This window comes from Phragmites australis, chromosome 2 (genome assembly GCF_958298935.1).
Source record: "Phragmites australis chromosome 2, lpPhrAust1.1, whole genome shotgun sequence".
Taxonomy (NCBI): domain Eukaryota; kingdom Viridiplantae; phylum Streptophyta; class Magnoliopsida; order Poales; family Poaceae; genus Phragmites; species Phragmites australis.
In genome coordinates this window covers 48272496-48298727 of record NC_084922.1, presented here as the reverse complement: position 1 = coordinate 48298727, position 26232 = coordinate 48272496, and the positions used below count along the sequence as shown (strand labels likewise).

The 26232-nt window shown below is 46.4% G+C and overlaps 4 protein-coding genes across 7 annotated transcripts; 3 read left to right on the top strand and 1 right to left on the bottom strand.

The window, feature by feature from the left end:
* The first annotated feature begins 452 nt into the window (after positions 1 to 452).
* Positions 453 to 4760, top strand: LOC133909428 (DEAD-box ATP-dependent RNA helicase 30). 3 transcript variants are annotated; one of them, XM_062351856.1, is made up of 10 exons: positions 454 to 639; positions 756 to 1183; positions 1299 to 1478; positions 1595 to 1756; positions 1837 to 1991; positions 2081 to 2173; positions 2279 to 2364; positions 2469 to 2695; positions 4011 to 4244; positions 4347 to 4760. In XM_062351856.1, exons 1-10 carry the CDS (start codon positions 584 to 586, stop codon positions 4439 to 4441), a joined length of 1716 nt encoding a protein of 571 aa, XP_062207840.1. In that variant the 5' UTR covers positions 454 to 583; the 3' UTR covers positions 4442 to 4760. The 3 variants fall into 3 exon arrangements, 1 of the variants encoding a protein (XP_062207840.1); XR_009908384.1 differs by lacking the exon at positions 4347 to 4760 and having other exon boundaries at positions 453 to 639; positions 2469 to 2840; positions 4011 to 4153; XR_009908383.1 differs by lacking the exon at positions 4347 to 4760 and having other exon boundaries at positions 453 to 639; positions 2469 to 2925; positions 4011 to 4149.
* A 1117-nt stretch (positions 4761 to 5877) lies between these two features.
* LOC133909429 (uncharacterized) lies at positions 5878 to 8659 on the top strand. The gene is made up of 7 exons (XM_062351857.1): positions 5878 to 6144; positions 6231 to 6321; positions 6490 to 6669; positions 6763 to 6954; positions 7549 to 7716; positions 7821 to 7975; positions 8173 to 8659. The coding sequence occupies exons 1-7, from the start codon at positions 6089 to 6091 to the stop codon at positions 8318 to 8320; spliced, it is 990 nt and encodes a 329-aa protein (XP_062207841.1). The 5' UTR covers positions 5878 to 6088; the 3' UTR covers positions 8321 to 8659.
* A 938-nt stretch (positions 8660 to 9597) lies between these two features.
* On the top strand, positions 9598 to 10174 carry LOC133909427 (uncharacterized). The gene has a single exon (XM_062351855.1). It carries the CDS (start codon positions 9671 to 9673, stop codon positions 9950 to 9952), a length of 282 nt encoding a protein of 93 aa, XP_062207839.1. The 5' UTR covers positions 9598 to 9670; the 3' UTR covers positions 9953 to 10174.
* A 10418-nt stretch (positions 10175 to 20592) lies between these two features.
* Positions 20593 to 25245, bottom strand: LOC133909426 (uncharacterized). 2 transcript variants are annotated; one of them, XM_062351852.1, is made up of 15 exons: positions 24927 to 25245; positions 23720 to 23822; positions 23494 to 23602; positions 23268 to 23411; positions 22816 to 22920; positions 22605 to 22688; positions 22332 to 22447; positions 22139 to 22240; positions 21945 to 22058; positions 21801 to 21857; positions 21657 to 21723; positions 21533 to 21586; positions 21270 to 21344; positions 21150 to 21185; positions 20593 to 21041 (listed from the first exon to the last, which is right to left on the bottom strand). In XM_062351852.1, the coding sequence occupies exons 2-15, from the start codon at positions 23746 to 23748 to the stop codon at positions 20928 to 20930; spliced, it is 1206 nt and encodes a 401-aa protein (XP_062207836.1). In that variant the 5' UTR covers positions 23749 to 23822; positions 24927 to 25245; the 3' UTR covers positions 20593 to 20927. The 2 variants fall into 2 exon arrangements, with proteins under 2 accessions (XP_062207836.1, XP_062207837.1); XM_062351853.1 differs by lacking the exon at positions 24927 to 25245 and adding an exon at positions 24534 to 24914.
* Positions 25246 to 26232: the final 987 nt, after the last annotated feature.

Genomic DNA, 26232 nt, shown 5'->3' with positions numbered 1-26232 from the left:
TTGAATTTTAGGTGTTACATGAACCAATTTATATTTTATATAATAGATATCTTTCATTTTCTTTCCTTATTCGATTTCTCACACATTATTCCCTCTAACCCATGCATGAGTTATATATGGTCACATAAGCCATGTGTCACACCATGAGTTAGGTTAGTCCTTACACATTCATGAGAGGCCTCGTACCTTACCGTCAAGCTCGCCGACTTGCGTGAACGAATCGACCCAATTGTAAACGAACCCAATAAGAGCCTGACATGGGCCAGGAGCCCGGGAAGGGGAGAGGGACGAGGCCTATTCTCACCTGGCCCGTCATGCTCGCCGACTTGCGTGAAGGCCCGGGCTTCTCTCCTTGGACGGAGCTCAGCGTCTTCCCAGGGAATCTGACGCGTGGGCCACACAAACCGACCCTGTCGGTCCCCGCACGCCACCAACCCATCAAAAGCAAACACGGCGTCTCCGCCCGCCACCACCCGCAGATCCATCCCCTCCCTCTCTCACCTTTCCCCTCGAGCACGGCAGCGTCGCCCTGCTCGCTCGTCCGGAACTCCTCTCCCCTCCGGCCACGCCCCTCCTTGGCACCATGAACCCCCACGACCTCCGCTTCGCCGACCCTTCCTCGTACCACGACAGGCGCAGGTACGCTAACTCTAACCCTAGCTCCAGCCCGCGTGGGCCTCGTCGCTTTTCCGATCCGATCCGATCCGATCTGAATTCTCACCTGAGTCGATTAATTCGTTTGTTCTTGTGTGCAGCGACCTGTCCGTGGCTCCTATGGTCGCCCCACCGGCCCCCATGGCGGCGGCGAACCCTTATGCCGGTGCGTATCCGCTCGCGCCCGCCGCGCCCGCGGCCTCAGCGGGCGGAGACTACCCGCGCTTCGGCCAGGGCGGCAGAGGCCGTGGTGGAGGCGGTTGGAGTGGCAGGGGCGGTGGCGGTGGCGGTGGCTATGGAGGTGGTGGTAGAGGAGGTCGCGGGAGGGACGGGCTTGACACGCTCGCCCTGCCAAAACCGGACTTCCGGAGCCTTATACCGTTTGAGAAAAACTTCTATGTGGAGTGCCCCTCTGTGCAGGCCATGTCGGAGGCGGAGGTGGCGGAGTACCGACGCCTCCGGGATATCACGGTCGAGGGCCGGGATGTGCCCAAGCCGGTCCGGTACTTCCAGGAAGCCAACTTCCCAGGTTTCTCCTGTCTAAATATCTCGTTCTACCCAGTGTTGCCTGTCCGTGTGTCTGTTGAAAGTAATGCTACGTGCCTGATATTTACTACATTACTTTTCTACAATGTCTTCAACAGATTACTGCATGCTAGCGATTGCCAAGTCCGGATTTGTGGAGCCAACGCCTATTCAGTCTCAAGGTTGGCCTATGGCTCTGAAGGGTAGGGACCTGATTGGTATTGCACAAACAGGTTCAGGGAAAACACTATCTTATCTGCTACCTGGGTTGGTTCATGTTGGTGCACAGCCTCGGCTAGGTTTGTTTGCTATTGCATTGTTGTACACATTTGTATGTTATTTGACCGTGTCCATTCTAACGATTCACAAATTTGACTGTGTCCATTCTAATGATTCACGGTTGTGATGGCTGTAGAGCAAGGTGATGGCCCAATTGTATTAATCCTCGCCCCAACAAGAGAACTGGCTGTTCAAATACAGGAAGAATCTACAAAATTTGGATCATACTCAAGAACTAGAAGCACATGTGTCTATGGTGGTGCACCGAAGGGTCCACAAATACGTGACCTTAGGAGAGGTATTTGAGCACTTCTATGTACATTATCTTTTGAGATGAATGTTTCTTTTAAGGCTGAAGCATTATATCTGTACCTCTAGGAGTGGAGATTGTCATTGCAACACCTGGTCGGTTGATTGATCTGCTGGAAGCTGGTTACACGAACCTACGTAGAGTGACATACCTTGTGCTGGATGAGGCAGACCGCATGCTAGATATGGGTTTTGAGCCCCAAATTCGAAAAATAGTGGGACAGGTATGATTTAGTTTGGAATGCAGAATGCTTATTAATACTGATTACTTAGCCTTGCTCTGATGTTTATTCAATACTTTTGCCAACTCCAGATCCGGCCAGACCGGCAAACCTTGTATTGGAGTGCCACATGGCCTAGAGAAGTGGAAGCCTTAGCCAGACAGTTTCTGCAAAATCCTTACAAGGTGCACAATTCAAAATTGACACGCTATTTTTTATGGTTCTTTACTTTATTGTATTCAGTAGTCCTTTTGTTACCATTTGGCTTCTATTATATTGTAATAATGCAGGTAATCATAGGATCACTTGATCTTAAAGCTAATCATTCCATACAACAAATCGTTGAAGTTATTTCCGATCATGAAAAGTATCCCAGGTATGCACATTCCACATTCTTGTAACTAAAAACTTGTACCATTTACGCACTATTGATTACAAAATTGACATGATGTGAGTTGATTTTCACTTCTTTTCCTACAGACTCAGTAAGCTCTTGGCTGATCTAATGGATGGGAGCCGCATCTTGATATTTTTCCAAACAAAAAAGGACTGTGACAAGATCACTCGACAACTTAGAATGGATGGATGGCCTGCGTTATCTATACATGGTGATAAAGCTCAAGCTGAAAGGGACTATGTTCTTGCAGAGTTTAAGAGTGGCAAGAGCCCCATAATGGCTGCCACAGATGTAGCGGCACGTGGTCTTGGTATGATGACTTATTTGAATATTAGGATTAGGTAGTAGTTCCAAGTGCTCAAGGATGATAAGTCGGAGGGCTGCTTAGCTGTGTTTGGTTGAGTGAACTGAACATGTGGATTGGTGGTGTATAACAAGGTGCCATCATGTCAAAGGTAGATCATCTTTTCCCTCGGTTTACCTCACTTGAGCGTAAGCATTGGCAGTGTTACCTGGGCATTTCAGCTTTCAGCTATCACGGTAACTTCTCCTTTCTTAGTCGTCCCAAAAATAAATAAATCAGAAACCTGATATATTATGGACCTTTAGGGACCTTAGCTTTTGGACAAAATGGGTAACTTAAGAACGGAGCATGTGAGGGTATCTGCATTTTGCACTCCGAGTCAATATTTGGCCTTAATTTGCATTCCTTCATCCCCGAGCATCTAGGCAGTAATTTAATGCTCCTTGATGTCTTGTTTGTTTGCCCTGGATGGAATTCTTTTTAGTTCCTTATTGCCATGTATTTCTGTATGCATGGTGAACAGTAACATTTGTTTTGTTTTTGGCAAGTACCTTTCTGCATTTCTTTAAGGATACATCTTTAACATTTTGTTTAGAATTGATGTGAGCAGGAATTATTTTATGTGTGTATGACAAAATATTAAGCATGAAATCTGTTTGTGTAAAAGCAGTATAATAAAATTCACATCGAAAAACTTGTGCAACCTTCATAAGTAGCACCAATGTGGCATAACTATATACATTTAGAACTCTATGGATCTCCCTTGCTTTCCCCTAGCTTAACGTGAACCTTTAGAAGCTTATGCTTTGTTTTTTTCAATCAAGTGCCTCATTGTCGGTATCACTGCCAAGTGCCAACTGGTCCAAAGATGGTTGTAAAGTTATCAGCGTTCTTTTCAGTGGAGTCCTGATAGTGACCTCTGATGCAGCACCTTAAAGGCCTATGTTGGATGGGCATGCTTGACAGATTTTGTTTGGGTTACGGATGTTGGATGTTGTTACATTATTGAATAAATGGCTACTCAGGCATGTCAGTTGCACATCTTCAACATTTTCTAGAAAAGGCTGAAAGGTTAATCACCATCAATTCCACATCCAGCAGTTATTGATGCCCAGTTCAGTTTTTCAGTCCCTTCGACTTGTATTAGTTGTAGAAATGGAAAGTTCAGCCATGTGGATTTTCTTCGCTGGTGCTTGTCTAAGCCATGTACTGCCTTTTATGGAGATCGACGATGTTGATGTTCCAGTGTGGTCCAGCGTGGTCTTCAGGACAACACATCATTCTTGATTAAATACTGATCATATTTTTATTAATTTTGCAGATGTGAAGGATATAAAGTGCGTGATAAATTATGATTTTCCAACAACTCTTGAAGATTATATTCACAGGATAGGTCGAACTGGCCGTGCTGGTGCTAGCGGAACTGCATTTACTTTTTTCACACATGCAAATGCAAAGTTCTCAAGGAATCTGGTCAAGGTTTTGCTGGAAGCCGGCCAGGTTGTGAATCCTGTACTAGAATCCATGTCCAAGTCTGCCAATTCAATGGGAGGAGGTAGCTACTACTTTTCAGTTTATTTCTTCATCGGGAACTACGAGCCTTGTTCTGGGCTTGTATCTGACTTAACTGAATTAACTTGTGTTTTTTTTTGTTCAGGCAATTTCCGTTCAAGGGGCAGAGGTGGGTTTGGTAACCGGGGTCATATATCTGGATCGAATACCTTTCCTTTACGAGGAAGAAGGCCATATTGATGGCTACAAAAGAGGAACTATGGGACTTCCGCTTGTATACAACTAGGCATTAAATGCATTCTTTGGGAAATTTCGGAGAAATTCCCCCAACTACTAGGATTGACATCAAGTCAATTTTCGCTCCTTAATATCAGAGCTGTGAAGCTTCTGATATGAATGACCAACATTTATCAACAACTTAGCCTATGCATTAAGTCAAGTTTCTCTTTTGGAGGACCGTTTGTCTTGTTTTCACTGGAGTCCCATTGACCTGTTAAAGTTGGTTATAGAATGTACTGAACTTCCGGCGGTGTTACTGAATAAATGGTTGTTTGTACTATACCTGTTTGGAATCGTGCTGAGATGCAAGATATATTTTTTTTCCCGTGATATCATGAATTCATGTTTGCCTGATTGTCAACTGGAAAAGCGTCCATTGCTGTATACGGTAATTTGCAAGTTGAAAAAAACAGTTGGATCTAAAAGTTAGATGTTACAATCTAGTCTCTAGATAGTAACAATTCAATAATTTATTTTCTACTAGCTTTTACAATTTATAATCTAACTTTTTATCATTTATTTCTTTTATAATTCATAATTTATAAATTATTTTTTATAATCTTTAGCTAAAACAAACGGATCTTGAATTTGGACCATTTGACCTGGTGGTCATCCCAGGCAGCTTCGTTTTCGTCCCATTTCTTGGTGAGACTAAAGTTGTGCACCCCTAGAATAACACTAATATTGCCTTTTGAATCCTAAATGCGACGAGAATTAAGTACGATGGGTGACTTTTCATGCCTAGATAAAGCCCTGATCAATGGAAAATACAGTTCAAAATCAATTGGTAAGCAGACTAAAATTGCTATTTGAATCCTAACATGACTTTTTCATTCCTTGATAAAGCTCTTATTTGTGAAACTTGCAGTTCAAAATCCATTGGTAAGTTCGATACCTAGATTAGCGATCTGGCTTTATCAAGGAATGAAAAGTCATGTCGCATTTATTAACAAAATATCCGTATTTTTATTCCTTGATAAAAACAGATAAAGCTCTGATCTGTGCATGGCTATGCTTTTTTTTTTTTTTGATACCTAGATCAGCGATCTGGCTTCGACTAAAATACGGAAATTTCCTCTAACAGTTGAAGAGTCCTCTACAAAATTTGTTGCAGAATTTCCCGTTCGGCCGAACCTGAACTGGAATCGGTTAACAATGACCGTGCCATGAATTGAACTTTTTATATATTTTTTCTAAAATTTTCAAAATTATATGCCTATTTTAAAAATAAAGCCTATCATACCGTCGCCCATTCAACATGAAGTCTACCCTATCATCACCCATTCAACAACTTCATTATATTTAAAACGGGTATGTAACTTGAAAATTTTGAAAAAATATATAAAATTCTGCATGAATTCTTCTTCTTCGTAGAAAAGCCCAACTCTATTTCCGTAAAAAAAATATTATACCTCACGGGCAGCCCAATATCGCAGCCCTACCACCGAGCCCTCCCTCCCCTAAACCCCAGCGCCGCCTCCGCCCCTGCGCCATCGCCACGAGGCGCCGCGCCGTCGCCAGCCAACTCCACGACCCGCGCCGCGGAAGCCGCCCTCTCCTGACGCAGATCCGCCGCAAGACACGGTCCTTTTCGCGGATTCGCCTCCCATGGCAGCTGCCGCCGCGGAAGCGGGCAGCGAGAGGAAGGTTGAAATCCTCGTACGGTAAGCTTCCTCTTCGGACGCCTCCCCCACGGCGAGAGCAATCGAAAATCTCAGAAAAAAATTGACCCGGCGTTGGTTGCTTGCAGAGACGACGCGCCGAAGCTGCTGGCCGCCCTCAAGGAGATGAAGGACGGGCTCGACCTCGTCAGGGGAAAGGTTGAGGCCCTCACGCGGAAGGTACTCTACTCACCTCTCTTCCCCTTGCAAGCTTCCCACAACCCCACCTCTCTCGCCTTTCACGAAGTGATGTCGATTTTTTTGACCAACGAATTTTGGGACGACGATGGAATGAAGCTTGGTTCGCCATCCTGTTGGTTTGGTGTGAATTGTGTTCTTTTTCTCTAGGTGAAGGAGAATCAGCTGCCGACGTCCAATGGGATCGGGTACCTAGAAGCGAAGAACCACCTGCTCATCGGCTACTGCCAGGACATCGTCTACTACCTACTCCGCAAGGCCAAGGGTCTCTCCGTGGATGGCCACCCTGTCGTGAGGAGCCTTGTCGAGATCAGGCTTTTTCTAGAGAAGGTGTGCTTGTGCCTCTGGTGTTGATTGTTCAGTTGCCTGCCTTGATATAGTTGGTGAACTAAAGATGATGTTCTGTTTAATGTGGTTTGGTAGATACGCCCCATTGACAAGAAGGCGGAGTACCAAATCCAGAAGCTCACCAATGCAGCTGATGGTGCAGCTGCTCAAGAGAAGGCACCAAATGCAGAGGTGAAGGGGAAGGATGAGCATTCGGATGAGGAAGACCTGCTTAAGTATCGGCCAAACCCAGATATGATGGACACAAAGTCTGCTCCTGATGGGCAGGTGATGTTTTTCAACTCCTAACTGTTCTTGTATATTTGTTACATTTGGTAAAGAGATGTCAGATGCTTCCTTTTGTGTGTGCACGGCTCACATACTTGAATGTTACTTTGCAAAATTGTATTAACTAACTTGTCTGCACATAGAATATTGAAATGTAGCATTGTTCAGTTGGTTTAGCCCAGGCATGAATCGGTAATTATATATGATTCACATTAGGACCAAATATACCTATCTTTGCTGCCAATATAGGCTGTTCTTTGTAACGTAGTTGTTAGTTCGATAAGGGATCAACATTCCTTTAATGCGGAATTTGGTATAATCACATTAAGCCTGTCTGACATATTTGAAACAAATTTCTAACCTTGTAACCTGCGAATCTTGTTCAACATTTCTGAGATGCATAATTGCCACGTTTTAAAGATTATTTCATTCTTTCCATAAGTTCGGGATAGCTAGAGAGTGCTAAGTGCAATATTTTCGTCAACACTAGTATCATTTAGGTCCAGTATTCTTCAGAACAGTATTGTTCATTTCTCAGTTGCATGTTCAGTTTGTACAACTCTTTATGCCTGATGTATGATTGTTTGGATTCAGGTCAATGATGGTATTTACCGTCCTCCAAAATTTATGCCTGCCAGCATGGATGATGAGGATAAGCACCATAAACAAGCTTTGAGGAGAGATAAAGCGATAGCACGAATGGCAGCGGAAAATCCTTACCTTAAAGAGATAATAAATGATGCTGCTGATAGGCCTGAAGAGGTTTGTCTATTTTCGCATTGGCATCATTAGTAAATTAGCTTGGATGTCGACGTTACTACTATTTTCTATTTCAAGCTAAATTATCTATCTATGCAATATTACAGTGGAAGGAAACGGTGGGCGATGAAAGCAAGGAATTTGTAAAGTACATGCGACAGAGAGAGCAGCAAGAGAAACAAGAAGAGGATCTGTTCACTCGAGCTCCAGTAACCAAACGTGATAAGCAGATTGAAAAACAAATCAAGAGGCAACTTCATGGGTAGGTTTGATATTCAGAGTTGATACGCTTGATCTTTGCTACTGTTTATTTCCTGTGTAAGAACAAGCAGTTAGTTACATTAACAAATGGGTTTGGTCAGCTACAAATATAACTCTAGATTGGGTTCATCCTTTGTGATTTTCAATTTTCCTTCATATCCAGTTTACACAATCATCTGGTGTCTGATTCTTCCTCAGGTTAGGAGGCCTAGCTGATGGTTTTGACCTTGGAATGAACATGCTGTTTGATGGAGACAAGGAGGAGGATGGCGGTTCAAGCAAGCCCCATGCCAAGAGTGGAAAACGGAAGACACACCAGAAAAGCAAGAAAAGGAAGAGGCATTAACTCTGACTCACTTATAGTCCTTCCTCGAGGGAGATGAGGAAAGATGATGGCGGTTCAAGCCAGCCACATGACAAGAGTGGAAGATGGCGAAAACACCAGAAAAACAAGTAGAGAGGAGGATTTGGTTCCAAGCCATCAAGAGTCCTTAAACATGGCGATGCCTGAATTTGTTTGAGTTGTGCCAATGTAACGTATGAATCATAGCATATACGTACGGCTTAAAAGTATTTAAAAGTAGCAGCTTTATGCACCCTTCCTAGCAATTATTTCTTGAGTGCTCGAGTCCTTCCAATGACTGGTGTCTGCTTATGATAAATTGTCTCTCTGGGTTTCTGTTTTCGTTTGTAGCATTGTCGACACATAACCTTGTTGATGTCACGACTTAGGACCGTGTGAATTACTGTCATGAAACCCTTTGCCAGATTCTTGACGTGGCGTAAGCCTGAAACCAACGGCGGCTTGTCAGGAATGGCTGCTCGAATGGAAATTGAAGCAGGCCGATGCATTGCATCGCGTCTTGGAATCTTAGGATGTTCACATCCTGAACGAACTGTGATTCTTTTTCACCCATAGGCGGCGCGCTATCAGGTGGTAAGGCGGCTTCCAGTCTCGATCGCAACTGAAGTGCTGCGGTGCAGGCCAAGACGCAAGTATATATTCCCACTTACCAAGTGATAAGCATATTTCCCTAAAAAAAAGCGACAAGCATATTCTTACCTGCTGGTGACTTTTATCGAAGGTGATCTACAAGAGCACTTGAGATGAGTCGATTTGCACTTTGCTTGGTAATTATATATCAGGCGTGATTTTTTTTACTGGAATTGAATTCACAGATCTACAAACAAGCAGCCATGGGATGGCAAATGTTACCTGGATTATGATGGATATCAGAACTCGTACATATGCTCATTAGATGAATGGGTTTTCTCTTATTTTCCACCCTTGCCACACTCACCGAATGTCTGAACTAGTGCTTTTTTCCTGAAAATATCCTCAATAGAATGAAATTTAACAGTATATAAACTTGAAAAGATACTTCTTTTGTCCTATATCCAGAGGCACTCAGCCGCCCCATTTCTGTCCTAGCAAATACAATCCAAATACTTCTAGATCAATGCTTAAAAAAGCGGAGAAGAATGCACACATTAAAGCAGTTGCAGTGTTGCACACAGGCCTGTCTGTCTGTCTCTCTCTCTATGTGTTTAATTCGAATTAGATGAACAGATTCCTTCCTCCACTCATGCACCTCGACGCTATAAAAGCGCACCCAGCCCTAGCATCCAGCACTCAAATCCCATACATTTCGCAAGCACTTGAAGACACAGACACTACATAAAACCAAGCATCGCCATGGCGCACTACCAGGAGGTGGACTACAGCTCGGAGGAGGTGAGGTCGGTGGCCAACCCGGCCGCCGGCTTCGGCTGCCACGGCGGCGGTGGCGTCCAGCAGCACGTTGTCAAGGAGACGTTCCAGGAGGTTGACAAGGTCTCACGCGCCGGCGGCAGGGGCCACCAAGGCCATGGCTCCGGCCACTTCGAGGCGCGCGAGACCAAGTTCGAGGAGGACGTGAACACCTGCACCGGTGAGTTCCACGAGCGCAAGGAGAGCCTCGTCGTCAGGGCTGACTGATCAGCTCCACGCGGCTCCATATCGTACGTACGTACGTATATGCTTGGACCGGGGCACGTACCACGTACGTACGTACGTGCGTGCCCATATGTGTGTATAAATTTGTGCAAGGTCATACCGTATGTATGTGTATGTACTTGGCTGGCGTGCATGCACGCAGCTTCTGTACGAACTACGGAAATAATCTCGGGACCTGAATAAAGCTTCTCCGTACTACCTACACGTATTGCTGTGTCCATCTAATTCGAATGTAAACTTGTGATTTATATATATCAAACTATAAACCGAGATTGATATACTCAAATTTATACGTACATCTGGCGCAAGAATATGTAGGGTATGAGTAGTATGCATGAGCGCTGCATGCATTTTGTTACGGTCACCACTATAGATAACTCCTTTGCGGTTGGTTTATAAGGGACCAATGAATGCTCATCTGTTATCACTTATGAGTTGATATTATACTCCATTATTATCAGTTCTTACTGAACCGATAATAATAAAGATGAAAGAAATAAGATTTTAATTTGTAGTAGTGGGTTATAGAACAGTCACCACTCACTAGGCAACTAAGTACGGTTGTACAACCTTGAACTGCTACCAGCTACATGCTTACAATATTATCTGATGAACGACGATGATGACCATTCAAAACACTGGAATTCATAACTTGTCAATCCATGGGAACACGAATCCAGGGCCAATGTTGCTCTGCTTCACTCTAAATTCTGCAGCAGGGGCGCATATAGAAGCTTACAGAAGTACCACCTGGTGACTGGAAAACGGAAATATCTCTACCTAGCAAAAGGGGAGGCATTCATTTTTTTTTAAAAAAAGAGAGGACCATAGTAATATCAATGGTTTGAAGGCTGGATGCACAAAACTCAAAATGACCCATCGATCCTGAGTATTGATTTTAATTTGTAATCTTGAGTAACATTTTTACCGTTCCTCAAAATGAAAAGGAACATATTTGTCTGCAGATGCCCCAGAAATTCCAATGATCGTCTGTCTAACTGAACATAAATGGTGCTAAATAAGCAATCCTGGATCATGACTTTTTCGCTAAGAATAGATGACGGTTTAGTAATAAGCTATGTGTGGGTTAATTTTCATATTCGTGTGGTATTAAGTTGTTTTTATTCTATCCAACTTCCAGCTATAAGGTGAGGTAATATAATAAAAATCATGGTTGTATGCATCCCACAATACAAAAGGCTAGAATAGTTTCCATTTACCAAAAATGGGCAGCGAAGAAGCATAATAGATGCCTTAGCCATTTTATTAACATTCTTCCTAAACTCCATGCGCTTGAAAACGAGATGTTTTTCAGGCGATAGGTGTGAACGTCATCTTATTTTGCGGCGGAATTCTGCATCTCTAGTCTTAGAGGGAAGTTGCGGGACGACAGGGAAGCCGATGGCGGTGGCGGGCGTGGCAAGTGAGGTGGTGGAGGACAACCGTACCGACAGATAGGCTATGCTAGGATAGGGGCGAGAGGAGATTATTCTGGTGGAGCCAAGTTAGCGTGGTAGGGGCGGTGGCCGCAGATCCGATGGTAGGAGCGCGGTCAGAGACAAGAGCTGCAAAGAAAGCAAGGAGGAGAGAGAAGAAGATTAGTGGATGCTCACATCTTAATCGAATGTCTTATCGATCGAGAAATAAATAGTTTTCAGGCGCCTGTATTTTAGCAAGTCCCATATATCAAATATATTGACAGAGTATAAAAAATCGCTTGATTTTCTCCACGAAATTGAATATCAATTCTTATGCGCAGAATTATGTATCCCAGTGGTTTGTCCAGCTGGGTTAGCTCTTTCATTCAATTCATGTAACCATATTTACTTGTCATGCGCAAGATTATATTTTTTAAATGAACATGGAGATCTGCCTATTATGTTAAAAAAAAAAGTTACGCCCAAACGGTTGGGCAATAGTTGATTTTTCTATCAATTTATTTGTATTTGTTGCTTTTGCATGTCCAATTATATTTATCAACTTGTTCTTATGAAAGCTGTTAATAGTCGGCCATTTATTAGTTTAGTTTTCTTGTCGACAAATCTGCATAGCATTCATGCCTTTTCTTATTCCATTTACACTCTACTTCGCTTCAATCCATACTTCTAGTACATACGGCTGCTCTCTGCCCTTAGCTAGCTTGAAGCTTTTTACCTCGATACAAATTTCCTGGACATAGGACGGCAGAAATGTGTCTCGATTTTTCTTCCTTCTTCGATCCGGACGGGCAGGTGGCACGGCCCGGCAAAAAGCAGTGCGAGCAGGTATCTTTCAGAACAAATTCCCTGCTCCACTCATGCACGTCGTTACTAAGGCAATCCATGTATCCGGCCAGCATCGATCAGGTCTCAACATTGCACAACGCACAACACAGTAACACACCCAGGTCGTTCACTGCTACACATCAACTTGACACCACCATGGCGTACTACTCGGAGGGGCTACTGCGCGGAGGAGGCGCATGCTACTTGAAAAAAATTTAAAAGTAATAGTAATTGTAATAGACGACAGATCTCGTATGTGTCGGCCTGATTGGAGGCCATGATTTGTTTCCTTGTAATTGTCCATATAAGCAAAGCAATAGAGTCTAGAAAAGTAGTCAAGTTTGACAGCACCAAAACGAGATCGTGTTCTCTGTGTTCGCGTGAGTTTGTGTGTTGGCCGTGGGCTCGCCGGCGACGTAGTTCTCGTCGTTCCTCAGGCGAGTTCCTAACAAGTGGCATCAGAGCCGTTTTCGAGCAAGGACTCGATGGGTGACCAGAAGAAGCCCGCCGACAGCACTTCGATGGACGGCGTCGTGATCCAGCGGGTGATTCGTGAGGTGGGCGGCGGGAGTAGCTATCCCGTCCTCACCAAGACCAATTACTCCGATTGGGCGCTCCTGATGAAGGTGAAGTTGAAGGCGCGGGCGCTCTGGAACGTCATCGAGACCAGGGGCGCCGATCAGCAGGAGGAGATGATGGCGCTCGACGCCCTCTGCAGTGCGGTGCCACCGGAGATGGTGTCGTCGATCGCCGACAAGAAGACGGCGAAGGAGGTGTGGGAGGCCATCTCGAAGATGCGGGTCGGTGATGAACGCATGAAGAAGTCCGCCGCGGTACATCTCCGGCAGAAGTTCGACTTAGCGACGTTCAACGACGGCGAGACCGTTGAGGACTACGCGCTGCGCCTTCAAGGCATGGCTGCGACCCTCGCCACGCTAGGCGAGGTGGTGGAGGAGGTCAAGATCGTGGAGAAGATCGTCCGCAGCGTCCCATCGCGGTTCAAGCAGATCGTTCTCGCGATCACAACACTGCTCTCCGTCGCGGATCTGACGGGGCGGTTGAAGGCCGCGGAGGATTCGTTCGAAGAACCACCAGCGTCGTTGCAGCACGACGGGAGGCTGTACCTCACGGAGGAGGAGTGGGACGCGCGGCGGAAGAAGCGCGACACGGAGAACCACTCCGGTGTGGGCTCCGGTGGCAGATTAGCGCGTCGCGGAGGCAGACGCGGGCGCGGCCGTGGGCGCGGAGGCCCGTCGTCAAGTGGGCCGCTGCCCCAGTTTGGTAAGCCCACTAGTGATAAATGCAGGAGATACGGGAAGCTGGGCCATTGGGCCTGTGAGTGCCGCTTGAAGCCCAAGAAGGAGCAGGCCCATGTCACACAAGAAGAAGAAGAGGCCTCGCTGCTGCTTGTGAAGGCCTCACCCATTCCCGTGAGCACCTTGCTAGCGCCGCCGCCCCCATCACCGACGGCGGTGGGTGCCCAGATCCAGCTGAGGGAGGAGAAGGTGTTCGCCCACCTCGGAGAAGAAGAAGACCGCGACGCCAAGACATGGGTCCTGGACACCGGGGCTACCAACCACATGTCTGGGTGTCAGGCGGCGTTCGCGGATCTCAACAAGGAGGTGCTGGGGACGGTACGGTTCGGCGACGACTCGGTGGCGCAGATCGAGGGCCGTGGAACGGTCACATTCGTATGGAAGACCGGTGGGACTCGATCGTTTTCCGGGGTCTATTTCATTCCCCGGTTGACGACAAACATCATGAGCATCGGGCAGCTCGATGAGGTCGGGTACAAGATCGACATCGACACCGGGGTCATGCGGATCCGGGAGCCCGGCGGTCGGCTACTGGCGAAGGTGACGTGCGCGGGGAACCGGCTGTACGTGCTCAACATCAAGATGGCGACGCCGGTTTGCCTGGAGACGCGCGACGACGAGGAGGCCTGGCGATGGCACGCGCGCCTCGGCCATGTCAACATGGCGGCGCTGCAGAAACTGGCTCGGGAGGAGCTGGTTCGGGGATTGCCGGAGATCGGCCATGTGGAGCGGGTGTGCGAGGCTTGCCAAGCGGGGAAGCAGAGACGCACCTCTTTCCCGGCGCAAGCAGAGTACCGGGCGCGGGAGCTCCTGGACTTGGTGCACGGCGACCTGTGTGGTCCCATTACGCCGGCAACTCCGAGGGGCAACAAGTACTTCTTGTTGCTAGTGGACGACCTCAGCAGGTACATGTGGGTAGCCGCGATTCCTTCCAAGGATCGTGCAGCGGCTGCCATCAAGGAGATCCAGGCGCGGGCGGAAGGCGAGTCCGGCGCAAGCTGAGGGCGCTCCGCACTGATCGTGGTGGTGAGTTCACCTCCACCGAATTCGCCAAGTACTGCGCGGCGGAAGGAGTTCATCGCCAACACACCACGCCCTACAGTCCACAACAGAACGGCGTGGTCGAACGCTGGAATGGCACGGTGGTGGCAGCGGCAAGAAGCAAGCTCAAGGCGAAAGGGCTCCCTGGGTGGTTCTGGGGCGAGGCAGTGAGTACTGCGGTGTATGTGCTGAATAGGTGCCCGACGAAGAGCGTGGACGGGATGACTCCGTTCGAGGCATGGCACGGGAAGAAGCCAGCCGTGCACCACCTCAAGACGTTCGGCTGCATCGTCTACGTCCGGAACATGATGCCTCACCTCAAGAAGCTGGAGGACAGAGGCCGCAAGATGATCTTCATCGGTTATGAACGCGGAACGAAGGCGTACCGCGCCTACGACCCCGTTGCGAAGAACGTCCATGTGACGCGGGATGTGGTGTTCGACGAGCAAGCCCAGTGGGACTGGGGCATGGGCGGCGACAACGGCACGACGGGTGGAGACGACGATGTCTTCACGGTGGAGTACTCCATCGTGAACCAGACGTCTTCGGAGGCCGAGGGCGCCGTCGACGCACCTGGAGCTGCGGTGCCAAATGATGAGCTGACACTGCCACCGTCGCCACATGCTGCTGGAGGTGAGACGCCAGGAGGCTCAGGTGAGGCGCAGGCAGTGGAGTATGCCTCGCCGCCAGGAGAGAACGGCGACAATCTGGACGCAGACCACGACGAGGATGCCCCACTTCGTTTCCGCAAGATCAACAACATCATCGGGTCGGCGTCGCCGCTTGGGTTTGCACCACGGGCGCTGGTAGCGGAGGAGCTGCATGTGGTGAGCTCTGACGAACCTGTTTCGTTTGCCGAAGCAGAATGCAGCCTGAGCTGGAGGAAGGCGATGGTGGAGGAGATGGAGTCGATCGAAGACAACAAGACTTGGTCCCTCACCGATCTTCCACCTGGTTGCCAGGCGATCGGGTTGAAGTGGGTGTTCAAGGTGAAGAGGGACGAGCACGGGGCAGTGGCCAAGCACAAGGCGCGCCTCGTGGTGAAGGGTTACGCACAGCGGCACGGCATCGACTACGATGAAGTGTTCGCGCCGGTAGCGCGGCTGGACTCGGTGCGCCTGCTCATCGCCCTTGCGGCGCACGAGGGGTGGGAGGTGCACCACATGGACGTCAAATCGGCGTTCCTCAACGGCGACCTGCAGGAGGAGGTGTATGTGGAGCAGCCGGCTGGATTCGTCATCGCCGAAAAGGAGCACAAGGTGCTCAAGCTGCAGAAGGCTCTGTACGGGCTACACCAAGCTCCACGAGCCTGGAACGCGAAGCTGGACGACACGCTGGTGTCGCTCGGCTTCAGGAGGAGTCCATCGGAGCACGCCATCTACGTCAGGCGGAACGGAGACGCGCAGCTGGTGGTCGGGGTGTACGTCGACGATCTGGTGATCACCGGCGCCAGCTGCGACGACATCAAGCTGTTCAAAAAGGAGACGTCGGCCGCATTCAAGATGAGCGACCTCGGCCTGCTTCACTACTACCTCGGCATTGAGGTGAAGCAGAGCGCGAGCGGAATCTCGCTTAGCCAAGGTGCCTACGCTGTCAAGCTTCTGGAGAGAAGCGGCATGACGGGATGCAATCCCAGTCAGGTGCCCATGGAGCCGTGGCTGAAATTAAGCAAGCAGAGCTCTAAGCCGCTGGTGGACGCTACTGCCTACAGGAGCATCGTCGGGAGTCTGAGGTATCTTGTTAACACTCGCCCCGATCTTGCATTTGCTGTTGGGTATGTGAGCCGGTTCTTGGAGGAGCCACGGGAGGATCATCTTGCAGCAGTCAAGCGTATTCTTCGCTATGTGGCGGGAACCAGCAATTGGGGACTTTGGTTTGGAAGGAAGAAGGAGAATCAGGCACAGCTGACAGGGTTCAGTGATGCTGATTTCGCTGGTGATGTTGATGCTAGGAAAAGCACAACTGGGGTGATCTTCTTCTTGGCCAGCAGTCCAATTACCTGGTAGTCCATGAAGCAGAAGGTTGTGGCACAATCCAGCTGTGAGGCAGAGTATATAGCAGCTACAAATGCTGCTTGTCAGGCATTGTGGCTCGCTCGGGTGTTAACTGAAGTGCAAGGGTCTACGCCGAGCATACCGATGCTGAAGGTGGACAATAAGTCTGCCATTGCTTTGATCAAGAACCCGGTACTCCATGGATAAAGCAAGCACATTGAAGTGAAGTATCACTTAGTCCGGGAGTCTGCAGACAATGGCCTGATCGATGTGGATTTCATCAGGAGTGAAGAACAACTCGGTGACATTCTGACAAAACCTCTCGGCAGAGTCAAATTTCACGAGCTTCGCCCCAAGATCGACCTGTTCGATGTAAATAGCGAGCACAACAAGGCTTAGGAGGAGATTGTTGAGTGTAATCCTTGTGTGCAAGATTAGCCTTTACTGTATTTGGTTAGTTTAGGCGCATGATTGTGCATGTGTCGGCCTGATTGGAGGCCATGATTTGTTTCCTTGTAATTGTCTATATAAGCAAAGCAATAGAGTCTGGAAAAGTAGTTAAGTTTGACAGCACCAAAACGAGATCGTGTCCTCTGTGTTCGCGTGAGTTTGTGTGTTGGCCGTGGGCTCGCCGGTAACGTAGTTCTCGTCGTTCCTCAGGCGAGTTCCTAACACATGGCCTCCGGCATCCGAGCCTGAGGAGGAAGTCGCCTTTCGCAATGCTAATCTGGGCCACACATGTCCGATCGGACGGGTTTCTATACCCAAGGGGTGGACGGTATTTGACATACCGACCATCCGATCCGTAGTTGAAATAACGACCACCTTGGGTCGAAACAAACGCCTCCGCCGGTTCTCGGTTCGGCTCGCCGGACCGCCACCGCACTCAGACAGTTCTTAACTGCCCTCCCATTCCTCCTACCGGCCTCGCAGCCACCAGCTTGCAGCGACCAAGATAGCGTGGTCAAGAGCCCCGAGAGTTGGTGGTTGGTGTTTGCAACTTGCAAGGAACGAGCACCCCCTGGCGTAGAGCAAGAAACGGCACCTACACTTCACGTCGTTGCTCGCCGGAGCGCCGCCGCGTTCCAGCCATCCCCTGTGTCCTTCCCCTTCCTTCTGGAGCCCTCGCAGCTGCCCAAACACGCATCAACCAATGTCCGCGCCATTTATTCTTGATTAGCTCTGTGAGACAGACGAGCAGATGCCAGGGCCGGTCCTGACATATTGGAGGCCCGGGGCGAAACAAAAGGTAGAGGCCCGGCCCACCACTAAGCATAAACACAATATGAGCATCTAAATACCGTAAAATTAGGCACTCAATCGTATTTAGGTAATATATCGAGTTTTTTAAGTTTTGCGAAAAAAGAAAATTCTAGCATACGTAAAGCAATATAAAATTATAGACAACAATTATCAGTTTACTCAGAAAAAAAAAAACCTGGAACACGCTTGCTCGCGGCCCAGAGCCTGACGCACCACCTTCTACAACCTCTTACCCTGGCGTACCTGCTCCGACGGCTAGAGACGGCAAGGCTTGGGCTTTGGGACAATTGTGTTTTCAATTCATCATGCATAGCAAGTTCTAGGTTTCTACTTATAAGTGTAACTAATTCAGCTCAGCACTTGTTGATTGAGAGGAGTTGTGCTGCCTTAGTTGAAGGAGAGTGGAGGGCCTCACAACGCAGAAGGTAAGCCTAATAAGGTCAGCAAGTAGAAGTGGATGGATTCCTTAGGCTGAGCTTTTCTCCATTAATCAATACCGCTAGGCTAGCCTAACCGGCCAATCAATAGCCCCTAAGGCCCATACCTCTTCGTTTGTCTTCTTCTCCAAACACATCAGACACACAATACGTAGACAAGATCAGGAAGCAACGACGCACTCACGCACCAATGGCAGCCTGGCGGCCGGAGCTCTCGGAGAAGAGGAGCAGGTTGGGGGCCCGGGGCCACTGCCCCGTTGCCCCGCCCCCAGGGCCGGGCCTGGCAGATGCTGGAAACAGACGCCATTGAAGGGACCTCTGACCAGCTCCAAAGTTAGGCTCAACTCAACGTCTCAACCAACCTCCTAGAAGGCTAGAACCCAGGTTAAAGCCAGAGATTCTAGCCCGGTGCAGCATTGCTTCTGCTCACCTCCGAGCGGCGCACGCAACGGCGCGCGGCATCGCAGACCATACCCCACCGCAGGCCGAGACACGTTCACAAACGCGTCGCGTGTCGCGCCGCCGCTGGCGCTCTTCGCTGGCCAAGGAGCATGCGGACCACCACGGACCTCGCATGCATGCCTGGAGTGCAACTTAAACAATATGGTGATGACCTAATTGATCGTGCGTCAATAATGGTTTACTCCCACTTGCATCCGAACAGAGAAGACTTCGTTGCATGGCACATTCCAAAACGGTTTGTTTACTGTTAAATCTGGTGAATGGCTTCACAAATTCAGGCATGGATTTGTTCATGAATATGGAGTAGGAGGTTCCAGGGTTAACGAGGTTTGGAAAAACTTGTGGAAATCAAATGTCCTTGCAAAAATGATTTTTTTTTTGGATGGAAGGTGCTTCATAGCGTTGTACCGCACCTGAGAATTCTGGCCAGCCGGCATGTAATTACAATCGGGTAATGCCCTCTTTGCCCGATGGGATTTAAGGGCTCACGTCATATGCTGTTCTTATGCACACGAGCCGAGAAGATCTGGTAGAAGCTTGGTCTGGAGGAACTTGTTGACAAGGCACTAGCAGTTGATTGTGCATACGCTGTGGTACTGGAAGAGATGCTTAAATCAACGTAGCAGTCAACAGTTATACCTGAGGTTCGTGTCCGTGAACTTGTCTTCACAACGATGTGGTATATTTGGTGGGAACATCGACAACTAACACATGGTGAACAAGTCCAGTCAATCCCTAGAATTGTTATGTCCATTGGTGCACTTGTGATGAATTATACAAGGATCTACAAGAATCCGCTGGCTAAACTGCGAGATGGATGGTTATGTCTGCTGGAAGGTATGCATATGATAAATGTCGATACTGCTTTCAATCCGGATACTAACGATTGTGCTACTGGAGTTGTTATCCATGATGACAAAGGGGGCTTCATAGCTGCGAGGAGTTATAAGATCGACAACGCCTTTGATACTTTCATGGTTGAAACATATGTTACGCGAGATGGACTTTGGTTGGCCCAATAGATCGGGCTTCACAGAATTGTGCTTCAGTCTGATTGTGAAACGGCAATTCAAACATTAAAGGAAGGTAGGTTTTTAGCTACGACGAGCTCTGCAATTTTCCAGATTGTGTCTTGAGGGTGAGTGGGTTTGATAAAGTTTGCTTTGGGCACTGTCCAAGGGAAGCCAATGTGGCGGTGCATGAGTTAGCTATGTCTATTTTTTTGTTTTTAGAATCTTGTACTTGGGTCGATGAACCCTTAGATTTCTCTTTCTTTTGCTCTTGAACGATGTATCTGTGTTTATTAATCAATAAAGTACACCAGGTGGCTTTCCCTAAAAAGTTTTGGCTTACTCCCACTTGACGCTCTATATGCGTCCACTGTACCGTATGTATGGGTGTGGCATTGGTAAAGAAAAAAAAAGGGGAGGTGCTATATTTCAAGCATATGAAAGCTTTCTATATTTCAGTCGACGAATCAAAGCCTTTCGCTCGTGATCTAACGGTTTCCACATGTGCATGCATACTCTTATCAGGGTCATTCATTTGCGTTAAAGATTCCTGTAGGAGAAATTGGTGTGTCCACTGGTTGCAACTTAATAATCTAAGTAGTAAGTATGTAATAAATAAGACGTATTTCCTGATTCAGCATCCACATTGCGGTATAAATAATGTAGGGTTGATGAAACTATGACTATGTTCCATGTGGCCACGCGGGTGACCTTTCCAACTGACTATGAAACCAAATGCTCAGAGCATTTCAGGCCTGTAAAGCTTCTGCACCTGGCACAATGTATAATTCTATCTGGCTAGAAAATGAAATGAAGATACTGATGGCACGAGAGGTGTTCCAAGGCAACAATTTACATGATAAAACAAGGAAAAAAAATGTCAACCTCGATATTGCATCACAGGTCAATAAGGCACAAAAGAGTATGTAGTAATCGACATCAAGATCCGTGCTAAATCAGCTACTTACACAAGAGCTACTCTCACTAGGATTAAAACAAGGTGGACAAGGCTAAGACCAACAATGGCATTATTGGGAGGCCGCCTGTACAAATCTGGCCGTGGGACTGCAGCTCTATAGAGTCAGTTGCTTCGATGTGCATACAGTAGATGCAAGTGCCAGGTTCCCGAAACAGAAACCTTGCCATGACTCCTGAGGTGCCTGTATTTAGCTAAGCTACTGTCGAATTCAGGGGAGTGATCCCGTGCTCCAAGTAATATGCTTTCTCAGCATCTGCCAACCTTGTTCGAAACATTCCCCACTCCTTTCGACAGCGTGTTCTTACCTGTGGCACAGTGAAGAAAACAGTAAGAGAAAATCCGAGTACATTCACATGGGAAAGCTAACAGTATGAAAAGTGCAGAATATGCAAAATCAGTGAATGTTAGCTTACCCCTTCCCATGGTGCTTTTCCATTCTCTGCCTTGCCCTGCCAGGAATAGATGTTACAGGATCAGTAAACACTGCAGCTGTGTAACATGTACAAGTGAGGTGACATGAATAGTCAACATACCTGATTACCAAGTGATGGAACAGCTTGATGAACAATCCACTGGGCATCAACAACACCAATTTTCTCATGAGCTGGCTGTTTAATAACATCAAGTAAAAAAATTCCGGCTCAGTAAATTACGACTGGTTGGACTCCAAGGGAAATAAATTAAAACACATTCTATGCAACCAGCAATCTAGACCTTTGCAATTTTCAGGTTAGTATTCATGTATAATTCACTTCACGAGAGTGATATTTCTCATCCATAATGGAGAAAAGAATACCTCCACACATTTCCTAAGAGCAAAATCGAGACCCCATCCATGCACCAAGTCATTCTGTAGAAAACAGTGTGTAAGCGTACCGATTCTGAACGAAGCTGAGAGCTGAGTAGCTAATGCACTGTACCTGAATCATATGCCATACACAGCGCCATGCATCCCTAGAGAATACAGTTGCCATAATTTCAACGAATCTGCATATCAAAATGAATGTGAATACATATATTTTGACAGAGTAAAATAATCTGACGACAAACGATTGGGGCCCTACGCTGCACATGGTGGCAGATGGGGATCGGTACACCAGCCTGGCCTCTCCTCGGTTACTCTGTGAAAAGCAAAATATCACTCCAGAAACTTAATATAGGTGTGTGACAATTATGCACTGGTAAGCAATATTGATTCAGTAGCTCACTTGTGGACTTCCTGATCACCTCGACGTTTAGTCATTTGCCATGTCAGACCTCTATCAGGTTCCAAACCAGGCTGAGAGATCTCCAGACCATGCTTTCTGACAAGTTCAATGTACCTGAAAAAATTGCTTTGAGATTATCTTCCTCAGGATAATACTAGAATAACAGACAAAGGAAACAAGGGTATAATGCTTACGCCTCTGCATTGAAATGTTCAACGCCTAGATCCTCGTCCCAGATAAATATGTAGTCATACCGGGCAACGATGTCAGGATGCAAAAATCGTTTGGCATACCACCTTAGGCAAACAAGAAGTAATTCGTTACCCTTTGGCAGTCAGATACATCATAGACCAGGAATGTTGCAAACACGGTAAAACAATAACTCACCATTTAGTCTGCTTTCTGACACTCACATGGATGGCCCTTTTTGACCACTCAAATTCATCCCATTCAGTAGTCCGGCCATCATAATGGAACAACATAACTGTGAAGTTCTCTGAAAACTAATAGAGAAGACATACATGAATATGAGTAGCAATAACTAAACTTTCATATTTTAACAGTGACTAGTTCATGATGATGCATGAATCAATTTAACAATATCAGTTGCAAACTTTATCTATTACTTAGCTTAGGCATGCTAGATGTCTAAGGAATTACCTTTTTCACGGCTGCATCAATATTTGCCTTCTGTGAGTATCCAACTGTAAATGTAACCAGGTACCTTGGTTGTCTAGTAAGATCCTGATGGTATAGTTCATATAGTTTAGATAATGCACCACAAAAGAAAGATGTAAATAAACTCATTTTAAAGACATCATTTGATAAATGTACTGAGAGAAGCAAGTAAGCAACAATAACAATAACCAACCTCACTAGGTTCACCCCACAATCTCCGGAGATAAAGGTCTGTTTCAGACACAACAATGCCTGGTGGAAGCCTTTCAGCACCTTTAGGGTTTGTCGGAACATAAATCTGAGCACACAATTTTGCAGAATTAACCATATAAAAATGAAAAGTAGTTGTTATCGATGATGAGTCACCGTATATTCAGTGCATTATGTCATATACTTCAATAAAGGAGATAAATTGAACCAAACTAACAAATGGAGGATAACGTAGGCAGAGTTTTCTCTAGATTTAAAGCTTTCATGTAAATCTCAGAACTTGAAAATTACACACTATGCATGAGAAATACAGTAAAACAACAGGTCCAGAAGACATTGATGGCAATGAAGTAAAAAATAACATAAGCAGAGCATAACTCACAAAACTAGCATGAGCACATAGCAATCATCAGAAGTATAAGACTGGAAAAGTACCTTAGGAATTTCATCAGAGTTAGAAACCGAATTGTTCTTCCTGTGACTAGCTGCAGACGTCCATGCATGGTTCAGTAGTGTTTGGGTTGTGATGCCAGAGTTTCTATCTTCGATATAGGAGACAATGCTGGAAGGGAAATGAAGCTGCAAAATGCAGCCAGTAAAGGTTTTCTCTAAACAGAACATGTGGCAGAAGAAGACGCGAGAAGAAAATAATCCATTTTACCTTTGTTATGTTAACTGTAGGGAAGGAAATGCCAAACAAGTACCCTAGCATAACACCAATAACTGCTGAGAATACGAGCCGCATGCCCTCATTTGATCTTGGCACGCTGCTGCAGAAGATTAAGAGGAAATTATGCCGTGAGAATGGGCACGGCAAAAAAAAAAAAAAACTCATTATTTGTTACCAGACAGTAGTGCAATACGTAAACTCTAAGCATTGAACATACCTACGGCCTAAAATGCCAGGCTTCGCCATGATATGAGTGCTATCTTCTTATGGCAAAGGAATTTGTTGACAGGAGGGTACTTACACTGCTGAAGCACTTGTAGCTGTTATACAAAAGATGATAAGTCAGCGTCTTATAAGAATGTAGTTTATTGAGAATTGAAGAGTGCTGAATAAACTGTTTATGCTGCACAGATATGAAACTAAACAAAACCTCTATGCGCTTCTTCTAAATAAACCATTAAAGAATTGTCTTTGCGGCACAATTTAGTTTCCTTTTAAGCAAATGTAGCTGAATACAATATAGTCTAAACATCGAACCACATGCTTGTTCTAAAAACCACAGTTTGAGATCAATAACACAAACCAGCCGGAATGATATCATGCATCCATATTACTGATGGGCAACAGTTTCAAGCTCAATGTTTTTGCACAGAACAGTATTCTGATTTTTCTACTCCTTTCAAAAACAGGTACCGTAGTAATAATTCGCAATAAGTCCTCACTATGCAGCACATCAAAGAAGCATTATTGTCAGAAAACCCAAATCCAGCGCTTGTTACCAGAATAACTGACTGATTCACCCGTGAGCTACTGAGCTAGCAGAAATAACATTTTCCTTGGAGTTTCAGGGATAACACACAGCTGTTGGCTTCTGCATTGGCAGAACTCACCCCAATGCAGCAAATTTTGCACGAAATGCTTTTAGTCTCAACACGTTACTCTGTAAGTCCCAAATCCTTGATGGCCAAAGCCAATTAGAACCAACTTTGTTATAAATGTAGCATCAGGAATGAGAACAGAGTACAACTTACCGTAACAGCTTTTCCCGTACATCTATCGTCTACCGATCACCAGTAGAAACTTAGCAATACTTCCTACTTCCTGCTCTGGCACAAGCAAACCCTCCAAGAAGATCGCTATAAACACCCAAAAGCGCATAAACAATGCAACTATCCTAATTAAAAAAAAAAATCGCGCCGGCTGGACAAATCTTTGAGCTGAAGCAAGATCCAAGTGAGGAGCAAACTCAGGTACACGGATCATACATCATCAAAACCAAAATGAAATCGGATACAGTCCGGGGCAGTGAAAGGGGGAAGGATTTCGTTGGCGGAACGAGAGCTCGCAGCCAGATCCCCAAATTCGAGTAAGAGAAGTTCGTCCTCTACTTGTCCGCATTGATGCCGAGTACGACCGTTGCTTACCAAATTCACGGACGGTTCGTCCCCCTGCGGATCGGGACGGCCGCGGCGGCGATCGGACGGTGGCGGCAGCCCCCGAGGGCTCACCAGGCCCGGGCCTTGGTTCCCTCTGGCTACCGGCGGGGTGGCAAGGGCGGCGCCTACCGCGCGTTTACCGGAGGGTGGGCGGTCAACGCAGACTCCGGCAGCGGGGCCGGGAGGTGGGCCGGCGGCGGGGTGAACGATTCAAGACCGGCAAACCGTTGGACGTGGAATGTTAAGGTTGAAGGGCAGTTTTCGAATTGGGGATTGTACAAGTGGTAGTATAAGCTTGTACTGATGAGCTTCTGACCATAGTGGCATAGTTGTACCTGGTTGTCCTACACGTGGAAATCGTGGGACGACTTTAGCCGCTACTCAGAGAGGGTTAGGGAGATGCTTATCTCAAGACTAGATTTCCAGTTTAGAGATTCAGATAGGATTTTAAATTTATAGGATAAAAGAAGATAGTTTGAATATCTATTTTTAGATAAAAATAAAAATAAAAATAAAATGTTTAAACTAAAGGCTCTAAATATGTTTATAGTTTCGGTTCTAAGAATTTTTAAAGTTAAAGATAACTAGTATTTTTTTAGATATAGCTCTACAAAACAGATCCTAATATTAGTATTAAGATCGCAATTAGTAGAAAATGATGACAATTTGGTCTCACTGGCACATGGAATCCATTCCAGCATATGACTATCACTTGCGTGCTCCTGCCTGATTTATTACTTAGGAAAGTTCTTGGCATGGTACTTATCGTTTTAGATGTGTTACTAAGGATCGTCTTATTGATGTTCGGTCAGGATAGGTAAGGTGGGAAAGGACAACTAACTCTAACAAATAGAGCTTGAGGGAGTTTTTTTCAATCTGAGGTGAGATTTTATTAGCTTAAAGATGGAGTACAATTATCAGGGAGGATCATGCGATTACAGATGGAATGTGTTTGAGTCATACAGCAGAAGACATCCCCTTACATGCACCCTGCGCAAGACAATGCGCTACTCCATTTTAATCTCCAAAACAATGCTTAATCTCAACCTTCACTTGAGTTGAATGCAATACAAATTGACAAACAATCCATTTCAAAGATAACTGGAAGAGATAGCCATCGCAAAGTCATATTTAGACCTTCATTTCATACCAACCACTCCGCCTCCTCTGCAATTGCATAAGAGAAAATAACCCACCTTGCCAATAGAAGTAAGTCACCCTTCCCATCTCTTGCAACAACCCCGAGCCCAGCCATGTTAGTCTCCTTGTAAAGAGCTTGAGGTAGTTTGCAAAT